This window comes from Sus scrofa, chromosome 1, assembly GCF_054392235.1.
Source record: "Sus scrofa isolate SSC_HxYL_T2T_F1_AM1 chromosome 1, Sscrofa_HxYL_maternal_Yorkshire_Landrace_v2.0, whole genome shotgun sequence".
Taxonomy (NCBI): Eukaryota; Metazoa; Chordata; class Mammalia; order Artiodactyla; family Suidae; genus Sus; species Sus scrofa.
Genome location: NC_139383.1, coordinates 164,540,839 through 164,559,568, shown reverse-complemented (window position 1 = coordinate 164,559,568; position 18,730 = coordinate 164,540,839). Strand labels below are relative to the sequence as shown.

Here is an 18,730-nt window from a genome sequence, read left to right as displayed (position 1 = left end):
TTCTAAAATTGATTTTGCCCTGCCTCTCACCCATTAATTTAGCTCTGTTTAGAATTCTAGGTTATTCAGCAACTGAAGACATTATTCTATTTAATAAGTTTTCTTGTTGCAGATTATAAGTCTACTGTTCATTTCTTTTTTAAATAATTTTTATTTTTTCCATTATAGCTGGTTTATAGTTTTCTGTCAATTTCTACTGTACAGCAAGGTGACCCAGCCACACATACATGTATATGTTTTTTTTTCTCACATTATCATGCTCCATCATAAGTGACTAGACATAGTTCCCAGTGCTATATAGCAGGATCTCATTGCTTATCCATTCCAAATTCCTAGTCTATCCCACTCCCTCCTCCTCCTCCTTGGCAACCACAAGTCTATTCTCCATGTCCATGATTTTCTTTTCTAGGGAAAGGTTCATTTGTGCCATACATTAGATTCCAGATGTAAGTGATATCATATGGTATTTGTCTTCCTCTTTCTGACTTACTTCACTTAGTATGAGAATCTCTCGTTCCATCCATGTTGATGTAAATGGCATTATTTTGTTCCTTTTGATACTGAGTAGTATTCCATTGTGTATATATACCACTTCGTCTTAATCCATTCATCTGTCAATGGACATTTAGGTGGTTTCCATGTCTTGGCTATAGTGAATAGTGCTGCAATGAACATGCGGATGCATATGTCTTTTTCAAGGAAAGTTTTGTCTGGATATATACCCAGGGTGGGTTGCTGGGTCATAGGGTAGTTCTATGTACAGTTTTCTAAGATACCTCCATACTGTTCTCCATAGTGGTTGTACCAGTTTACATTCCCACCAAGAGTGCAGGAGGGTTCCCTTTTCTCCACACCCTCTCCAGCGTTTGTTAATTGTGGATTATTAATGGTGGCCATTCTGACTTGTGTGAGGTGGTATCTCGGAGTTTTGATTAGCATTTATCTAATAATCTGGGATGTTGAGCATTTTTTCATGTGCTTGTTGGCCCTCTGTATGTCTTCCTTGGAGAAATATCTATTCAGGTCTTTTGCCCATTTTTCCCATTGGATTGTTGGCTTTTTTGCTGTTGAGTTGTATAAGTTGTTTGCATATTTTAGACATTAAGCCCTAAGTCACTTGCATCATTTGAAACTATGTTCTCCTATTCTGTAAGTTGTCTTTTGGAGGTTTTTTATGATTTCCATTGCTGTGCAAAAGCTTGTCAGGTGATTAGGTCCCATTGGTTTATTTTTGCTTTTATTTCTGTCCCCCCCCTGGGGGACTGACCTGAGAAAATATTCACAAGGTTGATGTCAGAGAATGTTTTGCCTATGTTCTCTTCCAGGAGTTTGATGGTGTCTTATGTTTCAGTCTTTAAGCCGTCTTGAGTTTATTTTCGTGCATGGTGTGAGGTTGTGTTCCAGTTGCATTGATTTGCCTGCGGCTAACCAGTTTTCCCAGCAATACTTGCTGAAAAGACTGTCTTTTTCCCATTTTATGTTCTTGCCTCCTTTGTCAAAGATTAATTGACCATAGGTGTCTGTGTTTATTTCTGGGTTCTCTATTCTGTTCCATCGGGGTCTGTCTGTCTGTCTCTTTTGGTACCAGCACCACATTGTCTTGATGACTGTGGCTCTGTAATATTGCCTGAAGTCTGGGAGAGGCATGCCTTCTGTTTGGTTTTTGTTCCTCAGATTGCTTTTGCATTTCTGGGTCTTTTGTGGTTCCATGTAAATGTTTGGATTGTTTGTTCTAGTCCTGTGAAAAATGTCATGGGTAATCTGATAGGTATGGCATTGAATCTGTAGATTGCTTTGGGTAGTATGGCCATTTTTACGTTAATTTTTCCAACCCAGGAGCATGGAATATCTTTCCATTTCTTTGCATCCTCTTTACTTTCCTTGATGAATGTTTTATAGTTCTTGGCATATTAGTCTTTCACCTCCTTGGTCAGGTGTGTTCCCAGGTATTTGATTTTTTTGGTGTGCAGCTTTAAAAGGTATTGTATTTTTGGATTCCTTTTCTACTATTTCATTGTTAGGATACAGAACTGTGGCTGATTTCTGAATGTTAATGTTATATCCTGCTACTTTGTGGAATTTGTTAATCAGTTCAAGTAGTTTTTGGGTTGAGTACTTGGGGTTTTCTACATATAGTATTATGTCGTCTGCATAGAGTGACAATTTTACCTTTTCTCTTCCAATGTGGATGCCATTTATTTGTTTTGTTTGTCTGACTGCTGTGGATAGGACTTCCAATACTCTGTTGAATAACAGTGGTGAGAGTGGACATCCTTGTCTTGTTCCAGATTTTAGTGGGAAGGCTTTCAGCTTTTCTCCATTGAGTATTTATTTGCTGTGGGTTTGTTATAAATGGCTTTTATTATGTTAAGGAATGCTCCCTCTATAACTACTTTGGTAAGAATTTTTATCACGAATGCATGTTGGACTTCGTCAAATGCTTTTTTTCTGCATCTATTTAGATGATCATGTGGTTTTTGACTTTACTTTTGTTAATGTGGTGTATGTTGTGGATTGATTTGCATATGTTGAACCATGTGAACCTGGGATGAATCCCACTTGGTCGTGGTGTGTAATATTTTTTATACGTTGTTGGATTCAGTAAAATTTTATTGAGAATTTTTGCATCTATATTCATCAAAAATATTGGCTGAGAGTTTTCTTTTTTGGTGGTAACTTTGGTTTTGGTATTAGGGTGACAGTGGCGGCATAGAATGTCTTTGTGACTGTTCTTTCTTCTTCAAACTTTTGGAAAGTTTAAGGAGGCTGGGTATAAGTTTCTCTTTGTTTGTTTGGTAGAATTCACCTGTGAGGCCATCTGGTCCTAGACTATTTTTTCTAGAGAGTGTTTTTAATTACATATCAATTTCATTTCTATTGATCAGTCTGCTAAGTTGATCTGTTTCTTCTTGATTCAGTTTTGGCAGGCTTTAAGTCTCTAGAAAGTTATCCAAATCTTCTAGGTTGTCAAATTTGTTGATATGCAATTGTTCATAGTATTCTCTTACAGTTTTTTTTTTTTTTTTTTTTTTTTTGTATTTTGGTAGTATCTATTGTGATTTCTCCTTTTTTATTTCTGGTTTTGTTTATTTGGGTTTTTTCTCTCCTCTTCATGGTGAGTCTGACCAGAGGTTTGTCAATTTTGTTTACCTTTTCAAAGAGCCAGCTCTTGGTTTGATTGATTTTGTGTATTGTTTTTTGAATCTCTATTTTACTGATTTCCTCTTTGATCTTTATGATTTCCTTCCTTCTGCTGACTTCAGGCTTTTCTTGTTCTTCTTTTTCTAATTCATTTAGGTGTTGGGTTAAGTTGTCGTTTTGAGATTTTTCTTCTTTTTTGAGGAAGGCCTGTATTGCTATGAGCTTCCCTCTGAGTACTGCTTTTGCAGCATCCCATTGATTTTGAGTGGTTGTGTCTTCATTATCATTTGTCTTGAGGTATTTTTAAATTTCCTTCTTGATTTCCTCATTGACCCATTGGTTTTTTAGTAGCATGTTGTTTAGTCTCCATGTAATAGGCTTTTTTCTCATTTCTTTTCCTGTGGTTGATTTCTAGTTTCATGCCGCTGTGGTCAGAGAAGATACTTGAAATAATTTCTATACTCTTAAATTTGTTGAGGTTAGCTTTGTGCCCCAGTATGTGATTGATCCTTGAGAATGTTGCATGTGACTTGAGAATAATGTATATTCTGATCTTTTTGGATGTAATGTCCTGAAAATGTTGATTAAGTCTAACTTTTCTATTGTTTCCTTTTGGATCTCTGTTGCATTATTGATTTTCTGTCTAGAGGATCTGTCCATTGATGTGGGTGGGATGTTAAAGTCTCCTACTATGATTGTATTCCCATCAATTTCTCCTTTTATGTCTATTAGTATTTGTTGTAGATATCTGGGTGCTCCTATATTTGGGGCATATATATCGACTATTGTAATATCCTTTTCTTGAATGGATCCTTTTACCATTAAATAGTGTCCCTCTTTGTCTGTCTTTTTTTTTTTTTTTTTTGGCTTGCTTTTTAGTGCCACATCTGTACCACATGGAGGTTCCCAGGCTATGAGTCTAATCGAAGCTACAGCTGCCAGCCTACACCACTGCCACAGAAACGCCAGATCCGAGCCTCATCTGCGATCTACACCACAGCTCACAGCAACACTGGATCCTTAACCCACTGAGTGAGGCCAGAAGATCAAACCTACAACCTCATGGTTCCTAGTCAGATTTGTTTCTACTGTGCCATGAGGGGAATTCCTTCTTTCTCTTTCTTTATGGCCTTCATTTTGAAGTCTATTTTGTCTAACATGAGTATTGTAACTCCTGCTTTCCTTTCTTGTCCATTGGCATGAAATATCTTTTCCCATCCCCTCACTTTCAGTCTATATGTGTCCTTTGCCCTGAGGTGAGTCTCTTGTAGACAGAGGATTGTAGGTTTTTTGCTTTTTTATCCAATCTTCTACTTTGTATCTTTTGATTGGAGCATTTAGTCCACTGACATTTGAGGTAATTATTGATGGAGATGTATTTATTGCCATTTTAAACCTTGTTTTTCAATTGATTCTGTGTTTCTCCTTTCTCCCTTTCTTTTTTTTTTTTTTTTTGGTTGGATGATTTCCATTTATTTTATGCTTGAGTACTTTTTAGTTTTTGTGAATGTAATATTTGGTTTTGATTTGTGGTTGCCCTATTTTTTAAGTATGTTAACCCCCTACTGTTCATTTTTTTACATATTTTTATTTCCCACAATCTCTCTGTACTTTAATATTTTCTCTGTGCTTTAATAATCTCTCTTAGTCTTTGTTGTTTCTCAGTTTGTTTTTAGTATATCTAACTTTGAATATATTTCTATTTATCCCCCCAATATTTTGTGCAATGTTTTTAACATTTTCCCCCCATAACATATTAGGAGGTCACCTTAACAAAAAGGTAAATTCTCACTTGGAGAAAACCACTTTATCCTTGCTCCTTCCCTTCCCACTTCCTTGCCAGCAAGACGCAGCAGATATTTTGTGATTATCCTGTGTGAAGCTTAAGGAAAAAAACATGTACTAGCTATAGGAAAAAGCAGAAAGATAAAAAGAGCCCAGTCCCTAGTATCACTTGCTGAGATGCTCTTTCTACTCTGTATTAGTGGCACCTCGCTTTTGAAAAAACTAACTAGCCTACACTAGCCACGTTTTCTACGTATCCTGTTATGTTTAATTATTGTGTCACGAATGACTTTATACATGTCATTTAAAGGCTACAATTCTTTGAAATTACTATTACTTACATTTTACAGATGAGGAAACTAGGATTTAGAAAGAAGTTAAAATTAGTGGAGCTTTTTCATATTTCTAACAATTTGAATATTATGGGAACTATTGACATAACTGACTATCCAAGACATTTTAGTACATGCTCAACAAACATTTTTTGGTCAACTGTTTAGTTATATGTGGCATTGAATAAAAGCATACTTCAGCATTTGATTTTCATTCTCTGGGCTTCAGCTCATCATACCCACATATATTCAAGCCTTATGTCTGCATATTCTTTCTTCAGAATTACAGGTGAGAATTCTTATCTCTTGACATAAAAATGCATGTAGATAGCCTACTAATACCTCAAGATACATGAAAAAGTTGAAGTCACTACCTTTTTTCAAAGTGTCTCTTTGGTGACTGTTTCTGCCTAAGCTACTTTAAGCAACATCCTCCCAATCTTAGTGTAAACAAATTTAATTTTGACACCTTTACTCTGAATGAACCAATATTCTTGTGAAACCTTCACCAAAGAATATCACTAATATTTTTCCACTGCTGTTTATCTACATTTCCCTATCCCAGTTTATTTTTTCATAATTTCTCATATTGACCATTATGATACATGTTTTCTTTTTTCAAGTTTTATTGAGACACAATGGACATATAGCACTGTATAAGTTTAAAGTATACAGCATAATTATTTTAATTACGTGCATGATAAAAATGATTAACAATAAGTTTAGTAAACATCCATCATATCATATAGATACTAAATTAAAAAATAAGAAAAAATTCTTTTTTCTGATGCAGTTATTACTACTCAAGCTTTTAGTTACCATTAGCATAGAATACCTTTTTTAATCCTCCCACTTTCAGTCTGTGTATATCTTTAGATTCAAACTGAATCTCTTGTAGGCAACATATATATGGGTCCTATTATTTTATCTATCCAGCCATTCCAGATCTTTCAATCAGAGCATTTAGTCAGTTTACATTTAAAGTAATTATGGATAGGTATGTACTTGTTGCCATTTTGTTAACCTATACTTTTGATCAAATTTATCTTCAAAACTGGTGTGAATATTTTGTTCTTTCCAAAAAACCTGACACTCTGTTTATAGACTAAGTCTCAAGTGCCTTAGCATGGAATTTAATTCTTATAATTTGTGTTCAAAAATTTCTTTACAATTAAACTTAGGCATATTTTTCAGTTAGGAATTATATGTGTGCATACACAATATTGTGCCACAGTGTAGTCAAACTATTATAGCTTTGCACCATTTTTACGTTACTCCCTCAGTGAAGTTTTTATCATCTTTTTTTTTTTTTTTTTTGCTATTTTAGGGTTGAATCTGCAGCGTATGGAGGTTCCCAGGCTAGGGGTTGAATTGGAGCTACAGCTCCCACACCACAGCCACAGCAACAAAGGATCCAAGCCACTTCTATGACCTATACCACCACTCACAGCAACACCTGATCCTTAACCCACTGAGTGAGGCCAGGGATCGAACCTGTGTCCTCATGGATGCTGGTTGTGTTTTTTAACTGCTGAACCACAAAGGGAACCCCTATCATCTATTTTTTGTTCATGGCATTTTTACTACGGTATTTAATTCTGTAGGATAGATCTCCCCAGGTGATAGCCATGAGATGCTGGATGTTTGTTTGTGCTACCTGTGACAGATAGCAAAATGTAGGAAGTTATTAGGAAGCATGATACCTATGGGGAAAAGGACCAGGCAGCACAGGACAGGGAGAAGTAGGCCTGGGTTAAGTGATGACAGTTGTACCACTAGGTACCTCTAAACCTGGGATAAGGTCTTTGGAGCTATCCCAAATTAGGGTGAGAAGAGCATACTGCTACAATGACCAGGCTGCCCTAGAAAGGGTGTGTGGACTTAGAAAGGAGGTTCTTTACAGCCAAGGGGAAAGGGGTGTAATCAGATAACATTTCCAGCAGCTGGTGGAATACATCTTCCCATTCCTGAAGTAGGATCTGGAGGGCACAGGATAGCATCCACTCACACCAGATCTTCCCTGTTTATCATCCACCCCTCATAAAGTGTTCCTTATCTATTCATTTGATTATTTCTTAGTACTTGTTACAGTGGAAAATTTTCCTATTTTATTGCCTTTATCTGTTATCTCTACTGGATTCTAATGTCTGTAAGATTAAAGATTGTGTCTGCCTTGTTTACTCTGACATGTAGAATGTAGAATCCCGGCATTGGCACATGGTAGACACTCAGTAAGACACTCATTGAATGAAGACTGGTAATGTGTCAACTCTGTAACTAGTATTGAAATTACTCTATTTATATTTAATGAATATGATATTAAGTGAACTCTCTAATATGCTACTTAAGCCCACCAGAATGATCTCCTTTTAGAGCTATAATCTGACACCAAGTATCATAAATATGTTTATGAATAACATCTAATTATATTAAAATATACATTCCTTTGATTTCTGTATTTCTTGAGGTCAGGATTGAAGATATAAATATTGACATGTACCCTAATAAATAAGCAGGTATTACAGGATATTTTTGTAATACACTTAATTTGAATGAGATTGTGTGTTTTTTAATGTATTTAAGTTTATGGACCTGATTGTAATAACATCTAATGTGTTCAAGTCAATTTTTGAGAAAACTTGCCCTTGTTGAGAGCATTATTATTCACAGGTGGAGTCTAGCAACTATCAACAGGCCATAAGCAAGTTATTTCCAGTGTTTCTATTAAATATAGTTGAATCATATATTATACTGTGAATTTCAGGTTCTCCACTTTTCAGTACACTATTGTTAGGAATGCTTGAAATTATAGAAACACAAACTTCTAATTTTCTATGGATTTTTTTAAATTGAACAAACAGAAATAACAGAATAATACTTTAGAATTTTCTCTATGTCAATTTTTTCTTCAAATTAGTGCATATAAGCATGTTTGATTCATTTTTACCATCTTTTCATTATGTCATTTTCAATAATGAGAAAATGCATTTTAGTTCTGTCAGCTTGGCACAATCAAAATCAGTTAAGCTTCAGTACTGGAAGTATCAGCTACAATATTAATTCTAGGTAGAAAGCAATATCCTTACTTACAAGAGCATAAACTAATGCATGAGTTCATAAGCCATATACGAAATTTAAAATCTGCTATCAAATTCTTCAGATCACTAGAAACAGAATCAATCTATTTGAGGAACTAATATTAACCTATCAAAAATATCTCTATACAAACACATTGTATATGCTTATTTTCTATATCGACCCATTATTATTCATATCGACTTATAAAAAGATTATGAATTATATTTACTGTTCAGTTTTATAGCTTTAGATTTCTAGAGGATTACATGCTGACAAATACTCTCTAGTACTGCATATTTTTATGTGTGTTTAATTTATATTCAGATTTTTCTCTGCCAAAATATATCACATCAGGGTTTTATGTATTAAAAATATATTAGAATAAGCTTGTTCTAAAAGTCCACATGGATCTTCATTATCTACTTAATTCTCTTTTTATATGCAAATTAACTCTTTAAATGAACATCTATTTGGATGCCTTCCAACTGGAGGTCTATAAGCAAGCTACAGGAGAAATTGAGATTTCAGATAAAAGCATCAAACATAGGCAAGGGATTATGGTTTGTGATCCTGATGCCTTCATCCTTTACTGTAATATGTATTCAAAGAAAGAACTGGGGGTGGGCGGAACCTCAACATGAGGATAACAAAAAAAATGTATGTGCAGTAGCAAGGCCATAGCTTTGAGAATTAAAAAAGAAATTCATCTCTTTCCAGAAAGTAAAATGGGGCTAATGGTGAATTAATGAAGTAAAATGTCAAAGAATTTGTGAAGTCTTAGAAGATAAATTCTGTTAACAAGATTAAAGCCAGCCGTGGGATATTGTTTTGATACAATGAAAAGAACAGGAGTAATTTATGGCTAGTTTGGCCATAAGAAATTTGCCTCTCTGAGGCTTAGTAGGGAAAATAGAAAGGAAGAAAGAGAGCAAAGGTATGTAAAGAATTTAGTGATAGTAGGTACCTCTCTAACATGGATCCCTTTCACCCTAAACTGACTTTTTAAAGATATCTTCTTTTTTTTTTTTTTTTTTTGTCTTTTTTTACAGCCACACCCAGAGCATATGGAGGTTTCCAGGCTAGGGGTCAAATCAGAGCTGTAGCTGTCGGCCTACACAACAGCAATGCAGGATCGATCCGAGCCACATCTGCAACCTACACCACAGCTCACCACAATGCCGGATCCGTAACCCACTGAGTGAGGCCAAGGATTGAACCTGCGTCCTCACTGATGCTAGTCAGATTTGTTTCCAATGAGCCACGATGGGAACTCCATCAATGAAATAATTTTTTCTCCTAAAGTGAAATTTGGTTTTCATCTTTTTAGAATAGAAAGTAAATGGTATCCTATGAACATAATTAAAATGTTTTGCTATAGATACAATTTGATATATTTTCTCCTAACCAAATGTGGCCAAGCCAGGTCTGTGGACTAGCTATAAGCAGGATTTTCCTGTTGGCCCAGACCGTTGAAGTACCTCCAGCATTTGTTTTTCTTGTCTGTCTTTAAGTGCTAAAACATTCTAGATCACCTCCTCCCACCCAAGGAAACATCCCATTTCATTGCTCAGTTAGGTTATATCTACCTTCCTCAAACAATTATTGGCAAGAGTAAAGCTTTCTATGATTGGCATATACTAGTGGTTCTCAAACTTTGCATTGAATCAGGAACATCTGGAGGGCTTCTTATTAAGCCTAGTGTTCCTAGGCCCCAACTCCTGAGCTTCTGACTCAGTAGGTCTTGGATGGAGTTCCCAGGTGATGCTGATGATGCAGGCTTGGGGACCGCTCAAAAAGGAGAGACTTTGATTAACCCATATCCACCACCTGGGCCTGCAAATGAGGTGGCTTTCCATGAGCAAATGGACAAGCAGTAGAGCATGAATGCTAGGGGGCTGCCTACAGAAATAACACATGTTTGGGATGGAATTTGTATTGACAAACAGCAATGTTTGCTTTCCCTATTACCTCCCTCCCTCCCTTCCTTCCTATATGCACATCTGAAAGGTTGTTTTGGTTTACTTAACTCTATTTAAACCAACCTAAGTGAATGGTACAACCCTAAAGGCAAAGCATTGACTAGCTGAGAAATATTTTTATTAAATTTCAAAGGTATTTAGGTCCTTGAACCTAAGTGCATAATTCCTGAGAAAAAGCCATCATTTTGCAAATCTGTTACAATTCTTCCATTAAGCTCTGCATTATTTTTGTGGCAAAATCTTTGACAAGATCAAGAAAATCTATCATTAAATGACCCATTGTCATTTCAAATAATAGAATCATGTTCCTTATGACATAACTCTGTGAAAGCATAATGTATATAATTTGGTATTTGAAAAGTGTATTCTGAAAAGAAGAAAGGAGAAATCTGTTTGCCCTTTACATGTGGTTTGTGACGTAATTGGGTAAAGTACTGCCATGAAGCCATAAAGCTTCAGGGTTACTATGAACATGTGAAGGGACTGTGAGCTTGCCTCATCAACAGGGTTCTTGCTGCCTGTCCATATCTGACTGTCCCCAGCTGCCCCTTGGCATTTCTTAGGTTTACATATCAGTGGTTGTGATTCTGATGCCTTTGGAGGGTTGGGGAGGTGGGAGATGCAGGACAGCAATTAGACTCAAAGAATCTCTCAATTATTTGATACTCACATTGTCAGGGGACATTGGGAGGCTTGGAGAACTCCTCTTCCTTTTCCTTCTCTTGACTTCCAGAGAGGTGGCCAGCAGTTTCTCACCAGGTCCTGCTCTCCAGTCCATACCCACTTCTCACCTCTACAGGAGTTTTATCTGTTCTGGTTGGAGTTCTGAGTTTCATAGAGGCCAAGAGGTTGCCTATTATCAATGGTATCATATCAAAATTCACTTTGCATCAGCTTTTTTTTTTTTTTTCCTGCAGTAACATGTGCTCCACACTGTTGTGCATTTTGTTTTACTTAATAGACTATTTGGAGATATCATGTCAATATACAAAAGGCTACCAAATTATATTTAATGGCTTAATGGCTCTTTATTTAATCAGATCCATATGATCTTATGATGATACTAGTTTCAAATCATTCACTAATAACACAAAGATAATGCTGTACTACATATCCATATGCATACAAAATTTCACGGAACTAACCATGTGTCTATCTGTAGAATATAATTCCTAGAAGTAAAATGACAGGGTTGGATTTTACATGCATTTTTAATTTTAAAGATTTTTGTCAACATTTCTCCATGAATAAATCTTTTTCTTCACATTTTACCAACAGATTATCTTGTCACATTTTAATCTTGCCAGTCTGAAAACATGAGGAATGGCATCTTGGTGTGTTTCTTTTCATTTTGCTTTTATTTTTCAAAAATTGTGGACTGACATGCAGTTGTAACAAACAACTTGGAGATCTGTGCACCTTTTCTCCAGTTGCCACTAGTAGTATCATCTTTCAAAACCATGGTAGAATATCAAAACCAGGGTAGTGAGATAGATGCAGTCAAAACAGAGCTTCTCATCAATGCAAGATCCCTGCTCTGCCCTTAGCAACACCCACTTCTCCCTGACACACCCCTCTGTCCACCCTAGATCTCTGGCAGCCAAGAATCTCTTCTCTGTTTCTATAATTTTATGTCAGTTTGGTACAGAAAATGGAAAGGTTTTCCTGAGTTTTGGGTGAAGATGAATAGCTTCAGTGTTTAAGAGATATTCTATTTTCTTTTCTTTGAACTTTGTCCATGTGTATTTTTTTATCAAATCAATTTGTATAGGCTTGATATAACCCTTCACTTATAAGTCAACATTTTCTGTGTAGGAATTACTATTTTATTTGCTGTACACAAAATTGTGATTTAATTTATCATTTCATTATCTCATGATTTGGTATCAAACTTAGAAAATGTTTCCCTATTTGGTAATTTTTTTTAAAAGTATCTAATTTTTTTCCCAGTATTTTCCAATGCTTTATGGATTTATTTTTTACTATTAAATTTAATTCTTTAAAAAATTGTTAATGCTAATAGAAACAGTATAAGGTGTGATTAGGATCCTGTCTCCAATTGTCTACCTAGTTGTCCTAAAAAAAATTTATTCATTCTAACTAATGCCATTTAATGTGATTTTTAATGTATTATATGTATTTTATGTATTATTTTTATAAGTATTATGACAGTGTTTTTCAGGAAATTAAATATATATCCTATGACTAGTAAAAGTGAGAAGCTACATTATAATCTGAAGCCAATTAATGTAACCTATTAATTCATATTTTGTACAGTGCTGATTAGGATAAAAGTGATTGGCAAGCCAATCATTTCATGGTGGATTCACTCTGATATTTTCACAGGGTAGCCCTTTTCTTCAGGTCTCTGAGCCAGATTCCTATGGTTTCCAAAGGGTGCCATTGACAGCATAGGTCCAGCAGCACAAAACATTTTTTCTTAGAAAAATAATTAAAAGCAGATAATCTGCTAACTTTTAATATTTAGGCTGGTTTAGCAGATGAACAGTTCTTTTTGTACTTAGTTTTATTATATTTTATTCCTCCTTTGTGGATATGAGATTTCCTCTTTCGGAAAGCTTACATAAAAACCAAATTTGCATAACGTGAAAAATGAGTCATTCACTCAAGCACATAAAGAGTTGCATTGTGTTTTAGCCATTTTAGCCCCATGCACAGACATCTTCCACCTATAGTTATATGCTGATCAAAATATTTAATGGCAGAAATGTAGAGGTCCTCCTAAAAGGTGCCTCATTTGAATTCTTCCTAAAATGCTTTTCTATCTTGCCAAAGATGTCGCCATCCTTCTGACTTTATCAGAATAAATCATTAATAAGTAATCCCTGGTTTCTTTTAAAAGGAATTGTTGGGTCTTCAACATGCCTACCATACACTCAGCAGGCAGTATCAAGCAAAAGCTGCAGAACTGACTCACACAAACAACCTAGTGGATCAAAATGAGGCTGAAGTGAAAAAACTGAGATTTCAAGTAGAAGAATTGAAATGGGGACTCAACCAAAAAGAAGAGAAGGTAATTTATAAGTAGAATATATGTTGGATAGATTCAAAATTGCATCTGATTACATAGATAAAGTGTTTTCTTTTTTATTTGCATATGACATTAATTGAGATAGAAACTTCTCATTTTAAAAACTAAAATCAGGAGTTCCCTTTGTGGCTCAGCAGTAATGAACCCAACTAATATCATGAGGTTGTGGGTTTGATCCCTGGCCTCGCTCAGTGGTTTAAGGATCCAGGGTTGCCGTGAGCTGTGGTGTAGGTTGCAGATGCAGCCTGGATCCTAGTCACAGCATTGCTGTGGCTGTGGCATAGGCCAGCAGCTGCAGTCTAATTCGACTTCTAGCCTGGGAACTTACATATGCCACAGGTGCAGCCCTAAAATCAACAGAAATAAGAAAAGAGGAAAATATTATGTAGACAATATGCTTATCTTTGCGGTGCTAATAGTGCATTTTTTATGTTTGCCTTGTAGCTTCAAATATGTTTTAGCTTGGTCCGTGTGTGTGTGTGTGTGTGTGTGTGTTTATGGCATGATATCATTAAATCTTGGTGTTTTTAGCTTGAATCCTATATATTGGAGAAACATGATATATGTCATGATTACGTGTTATGATATATATTCTTCCCAGTGCTCTCTGGCATTAAAAGAATGTAGACATCATATTTTGTCATGTAAGGTCAACTTGCTAATGGTTTATGGCACGTTTAAGAGATTTCTGGAAGGGAAAGGCCTAGGTATGATGATTCAACAGCACACCTGCAACAGGGAGGAGTGATTTTAGCTTCAGTCACAAACAACAAAGAGATTTTTCTTCAAAGAACACAGTCTCAGATGTCAGCCTGACAGTGTCTGTCACTATGGTGTCAGTTACTTCAGATGATGTTCCAGGTTCCACATCTGCTCCTGTCAGGCAACTTTTTGGGCCAAAATAATTAGTTCCCTGGTTAGAAAGACTGTTTTCAGATAGTGCCAAACAAATTTAAAAAACAAAACAGAATTGTTTTTCCAAGGGGTAATTCAATAGCAGAACACATTCCACATTTTGAGATTTAATTTTTCATCAAAATGATTTTAGTCAAGCAAACCAGATAGTCTTATCTAATAACATCCTATGAAAATCGAATTATTTGACCAGTGAGGCTCATACACCATCCCCTGATCTTATGAGTGCTGACTTGTTGGAAGGCGCTTCATCCCTGACACATCTCTTGTAATGAAGATATATATGTACTTTGTAATGAAGTACCGGTGTAGTGAGGCTCAACTGTGGGAGAGTAAGTCAGAAGAGAAATGTAGTAAGAAGGCCCAGGAAAATGGTTTGGGCTTTTTGTTTTATCACAGCCACTATTCCTGTGAATAGTCTGGATATACAAGTATGTGTTGGAGGAGTGGGAAATAAACCTCTGCGTTTGCTAATACAGGCTTTGAGAAATTGCTTGGGACTGAGTCATCAGCAGGGAAATCATGATATGATGCAGGGTTGTAGGGCTAATGAAGTACTATGTCCCAAGATCTGATTCAGCTATTTAATCATGTAATTTAAAAAACCAGATGTGGTTTTAGGGAGGACTATATTAGTTGTCCCCTCCCTGCAGGAGAATCCTTCTCCCCACATCATCAGCCTCAGGGTTGGCACATGTTACATTTGCTTGGCCTGATGAGCAGAAGCACCATGTGCCACTTACTGTCAGGGGCTTTGAGCCCAAATAGAGCTCTGCCGTGCCCCTTTCCCCACATGGCTTTTCTGCCATCTCTCATGTCTTGAGGCCAGCAGGTCCAAAATAGACTTTATTCTCTCAGCATGGCTTCTGAAATGAAATGGATGTGGAGCGGAACCTTTGCTGACCCAGATGGATGCACATGGATTTAAAAAAAAAATCCACATTTGTTGTGGTAAGCCACTGACCTTTTGGATTTGTTTGTTACTATAGGAAAACTTAGCTAAAGCTGACTGGTGTGGTCACTCAACCAAAAATTACATTTTAAAATTATATTACATTGGCTCCAGTGCCAGAAATATGTGGTGAGAAAACTTATTGGTGGTTAGAACTATGGTAACCCATTTTATGGAGTCTTGAAAAGTTTGGTAGGAAGTTTCCTTGTAGCACAGTAGGTTAAGGATCTGGTGTTGCTGCCGTAGCAGTGGCTCTGTGGCTCAGGTTTGATCCCTGGCCCGAGAATGTCCATGTACTGTGGGTGTGGCAAAAAAATGGTTTGGTATATCATTTCCTGTAATATCTCAGAATGCTGATCATGGACCAAATGAGCTTATGTGTTTAGGTAAGAAAGTATGTAGCTAGTATTTCTTGTTTTCTATTGGGTCATTTGACAAATGTGAGGTAATGCAAAAAGTTAAGTAGCTCTGTGACTTCTAGGGCCTTATTTGCATTGCACATGGTAATATATAAAAATGAGGATGGCTTTGAATACTAAACAATTAAAGTTGAGCTTTCAGACAATGGCCAAATCAATGGTGTGGCCATCAAGGTTGTTAGAAACCCTTAATAGGTCATTTTCTGTAAATTCTTAAAGCTGAGCAAAATGGAACAGGGAGAAGAGAATGAAATTTTATCTCTACCAGAATATCTCACAAATTCAGGGTAACTGCAAGTAGCTCAGAGACAATGGAATGTTTCCCAAAGAACTGCAGATGTGAGAATTGACATATGGAATTTACTGGAATCAAAAGAAAAAAAGACCAAGTGTTTGTGAAAATTATGGTGGCAAATAAGCTTCCAGCCTAAGATGAGATGGATTTCTCAAGATCTGAAAGAACCCTTCATTCCTCTGAAGTTCAATGGGCGGGGAGCTGGCTAAGCACACTGTCAGCATCCTGAGAGGAAATGACATCCAGAGCCATAGTCAGATATGGACATGTTATAGAATAAAAAAGGACCACCTAGAGATCAAAGCCAATGATCATAGAAAGCTACAGACTAGGCAACTATTCTCAGCAAAGAGAAAGCAAGCAAAATAAAGAATAATTCTCCATCCTCCAAGGAGAATAGAACTCCCAGTAACGTCTGCCAAGATAGACTTCATGGATATTGTCTATTTCTCCTTTCTCTTTGGAAGTGTTTATTTCAGTTTTATTGTTTTAATTTCACTACAGTATTTTGAATGTGTATGAGAGGGCAGGATATCAATTCCTTGCCTCCTCAGTACATAGATTTCTGGAGCAAGGGAAGACCTATTGAGATCTAACATAGATATTATCATGAGAGCTTTGACTTTGAGTCCTGGGCTGTGGCTGGAAGTTTGTTCAGGTAGTTTCTCTTGGGGAGAGGGTGAACATTTCTATGAAAAATGAGGAAAACCGTTTAGATCAAGAGGATGTGTTATATTGTATGTAAAAGTATAAATGAGTGAAAAGGTGTGTGTTTATAAATATTTACTGCTCTTTTCTGTGGGAGGAATATAGTTCTCAAGCATGAATGGTAGACATGGCCCTGTGACTTGGGCAAATGGAATTTGTGCTGCTTTGAAATAGAATTTTTGGAACCATAGTTCTATATGGAGAAGTATCGGGGTATATTTCATATTTGAAGCTTAAAAATAGATACATTGAAATATATATTTCAACACACAAAATATTTTAAAAGTTCTTCACCTCTGTATCCAATCAATTGATTCCCAAAGTGGATTGATCCAAAGCACTATCAACTCATATGGGTATTATAATCTGGATTATTTAATTGTAGTTGTCAGTTTTCAGCTTTACTCTGATTAAAGGTCATAGCTCTTTTTGGTGGCTGGGAATGAAAATATTCCTCATGGAAATAAGATTTTGCATTAGATAGCAGTCAACAATTCCATAATTTGACTTATCTTGAGCAGCAAAGAAAAGTCCATCGGCTTCTCTGTTCAGCTTTTTAATTTCATAGTAGCAAATTCTTCAAATTGCAATTAGTTGAAATTCATGTTTAATTGGAACTGTCAAATACCAAGTTTCCAACTCCCACAAGTCAACAAATTTTCAATAAATGGAAATGAGATATTAATCCTCTATACTAGAGAGAAATAGGTATTTGTGGACCCATAAGAGAAAACTCAGGGTCTGATTAAATAAATGAGCAAATTAAAAAATTCCTTTTGGATGAGGTGCTTTTCTTTAAGCAAATTTACCAAAAAATGAACAATAAAACAAAACCCCAATTTGATGTATATTTGTTAGAAGTTAAACATTCTTTTCTCATTAGTTTATTGAAATCATTCTATAAATATATATTACATTATATGATAGCAAAATTTAACTGACAGAACAGATATAAACTGAACTCACAAATTTATGTCTCTGACCTAAGAAGCAGAGAGTATAATATAAACAATTACTAAGACACCTGAGTGCTCTACATTGTCCAACTAGTATTAAGAAGACAGAATGAGATAAGGCTTGCCCAGGAATATTTTAACTTTTGTTAAGCAATATTTTATCATGTAAAGAAGGAAAAATAAGAGTTCCTGTTGTGGCATAGCAGAAATGAATCCAACTAGGAACCATGAGGTTGTGGGTTTGATCCCTGGCCTTGCTCAGTGGGTTAAGGATCCGGTGTTGCCATGAGCTGTGGTGTAGGTCACAGACGCAGCTCGGATCTGGTTGCTATGGCTGTGGCATAGGCCAAAGGCTACAGCTTCGATTAGACCCCTAGCCTGGGACCTCCATATGCCACGGGTATGGCCCTCAAAAAGACAAAAGTTAAAAAAAAAAAGAATGAAAAATAAAGGGAAAAAAGTCAACTATCATACCACCATCACATATTACTTCATAATAGTGCAATAGTACACAAGTTACTTCAGTGTGTTGACTTCATGCCTAGTCAATTTTATGCAGAAATGCAGTCATCATTTGCAAATAACAAACTCTTCTTTATCGGTTACCATAATCAGTTTTTCTGCTGCTATGTAGTTTTCATACTTGAAATTTCAAACTGTGGTATAATATTTATTTCCTTGGATATAAATGTATTTAATCAACCAAATCTCCTTTACTGAAGGTCATTGGATTTTTTTTTCTTAACATCACTCTACCACAACTACTTTCACATACAGTTGACCCTTGAACATTTGAACTGTATGGGTCTACTTAATTTGAAAATATTACTCAATAGTAAGTGGTTGGCTGGATGCACAGACACAGAGAGACAACTATAAGTTATGAGCTGATTATCTTCCAAATTGTTCGTTTGAACTGCATAGATTTTTCTTTTCTCCATCAGGAAAGAAAAAAAAAAAAAGGTTTTTTAAGTAGAACTAGGGGTTAAAAGATATAAATGTGGGAGTTCCCGTTGTGGCGCAGTGGTTAATGAATCCAACTAGGAACCATGAGGTTGCAGGTTCGATCCCTGCCCTTGCTCAGTGGGTTAATGATCCGGTGTTGCCGTGAGCTGTGG

At 36.1% G+C, this 18,730-nt stretch overlaps 1 protein-coding gene across 4 annotated transcripts in view; it reads left to right on the top strand.

Annotated features, from left to right (window-relative positions):
• The window catches only part of CCDC102B (coiled-coil domain containing 102B), a 281,228-nt gene that overhangs the window by 198,154 nt on the left and 64,344 nt on the right, over positions 1-18,730 (top strand). For all 4 annotated transcript variants that reach the window (XM_085018144.1, XM_085018160.1, XM_085018153.1 and 1 more), the window contains one exon: positions 13,179-13,349. In XM_085018144.1, the coding sequence (XP_084874270.1) occupies positions 13,179-13,349 (171 nt within the window). The remainder of the gene's footprint in view (positions 1-13,178; positions 13,350-18,730) is intronic.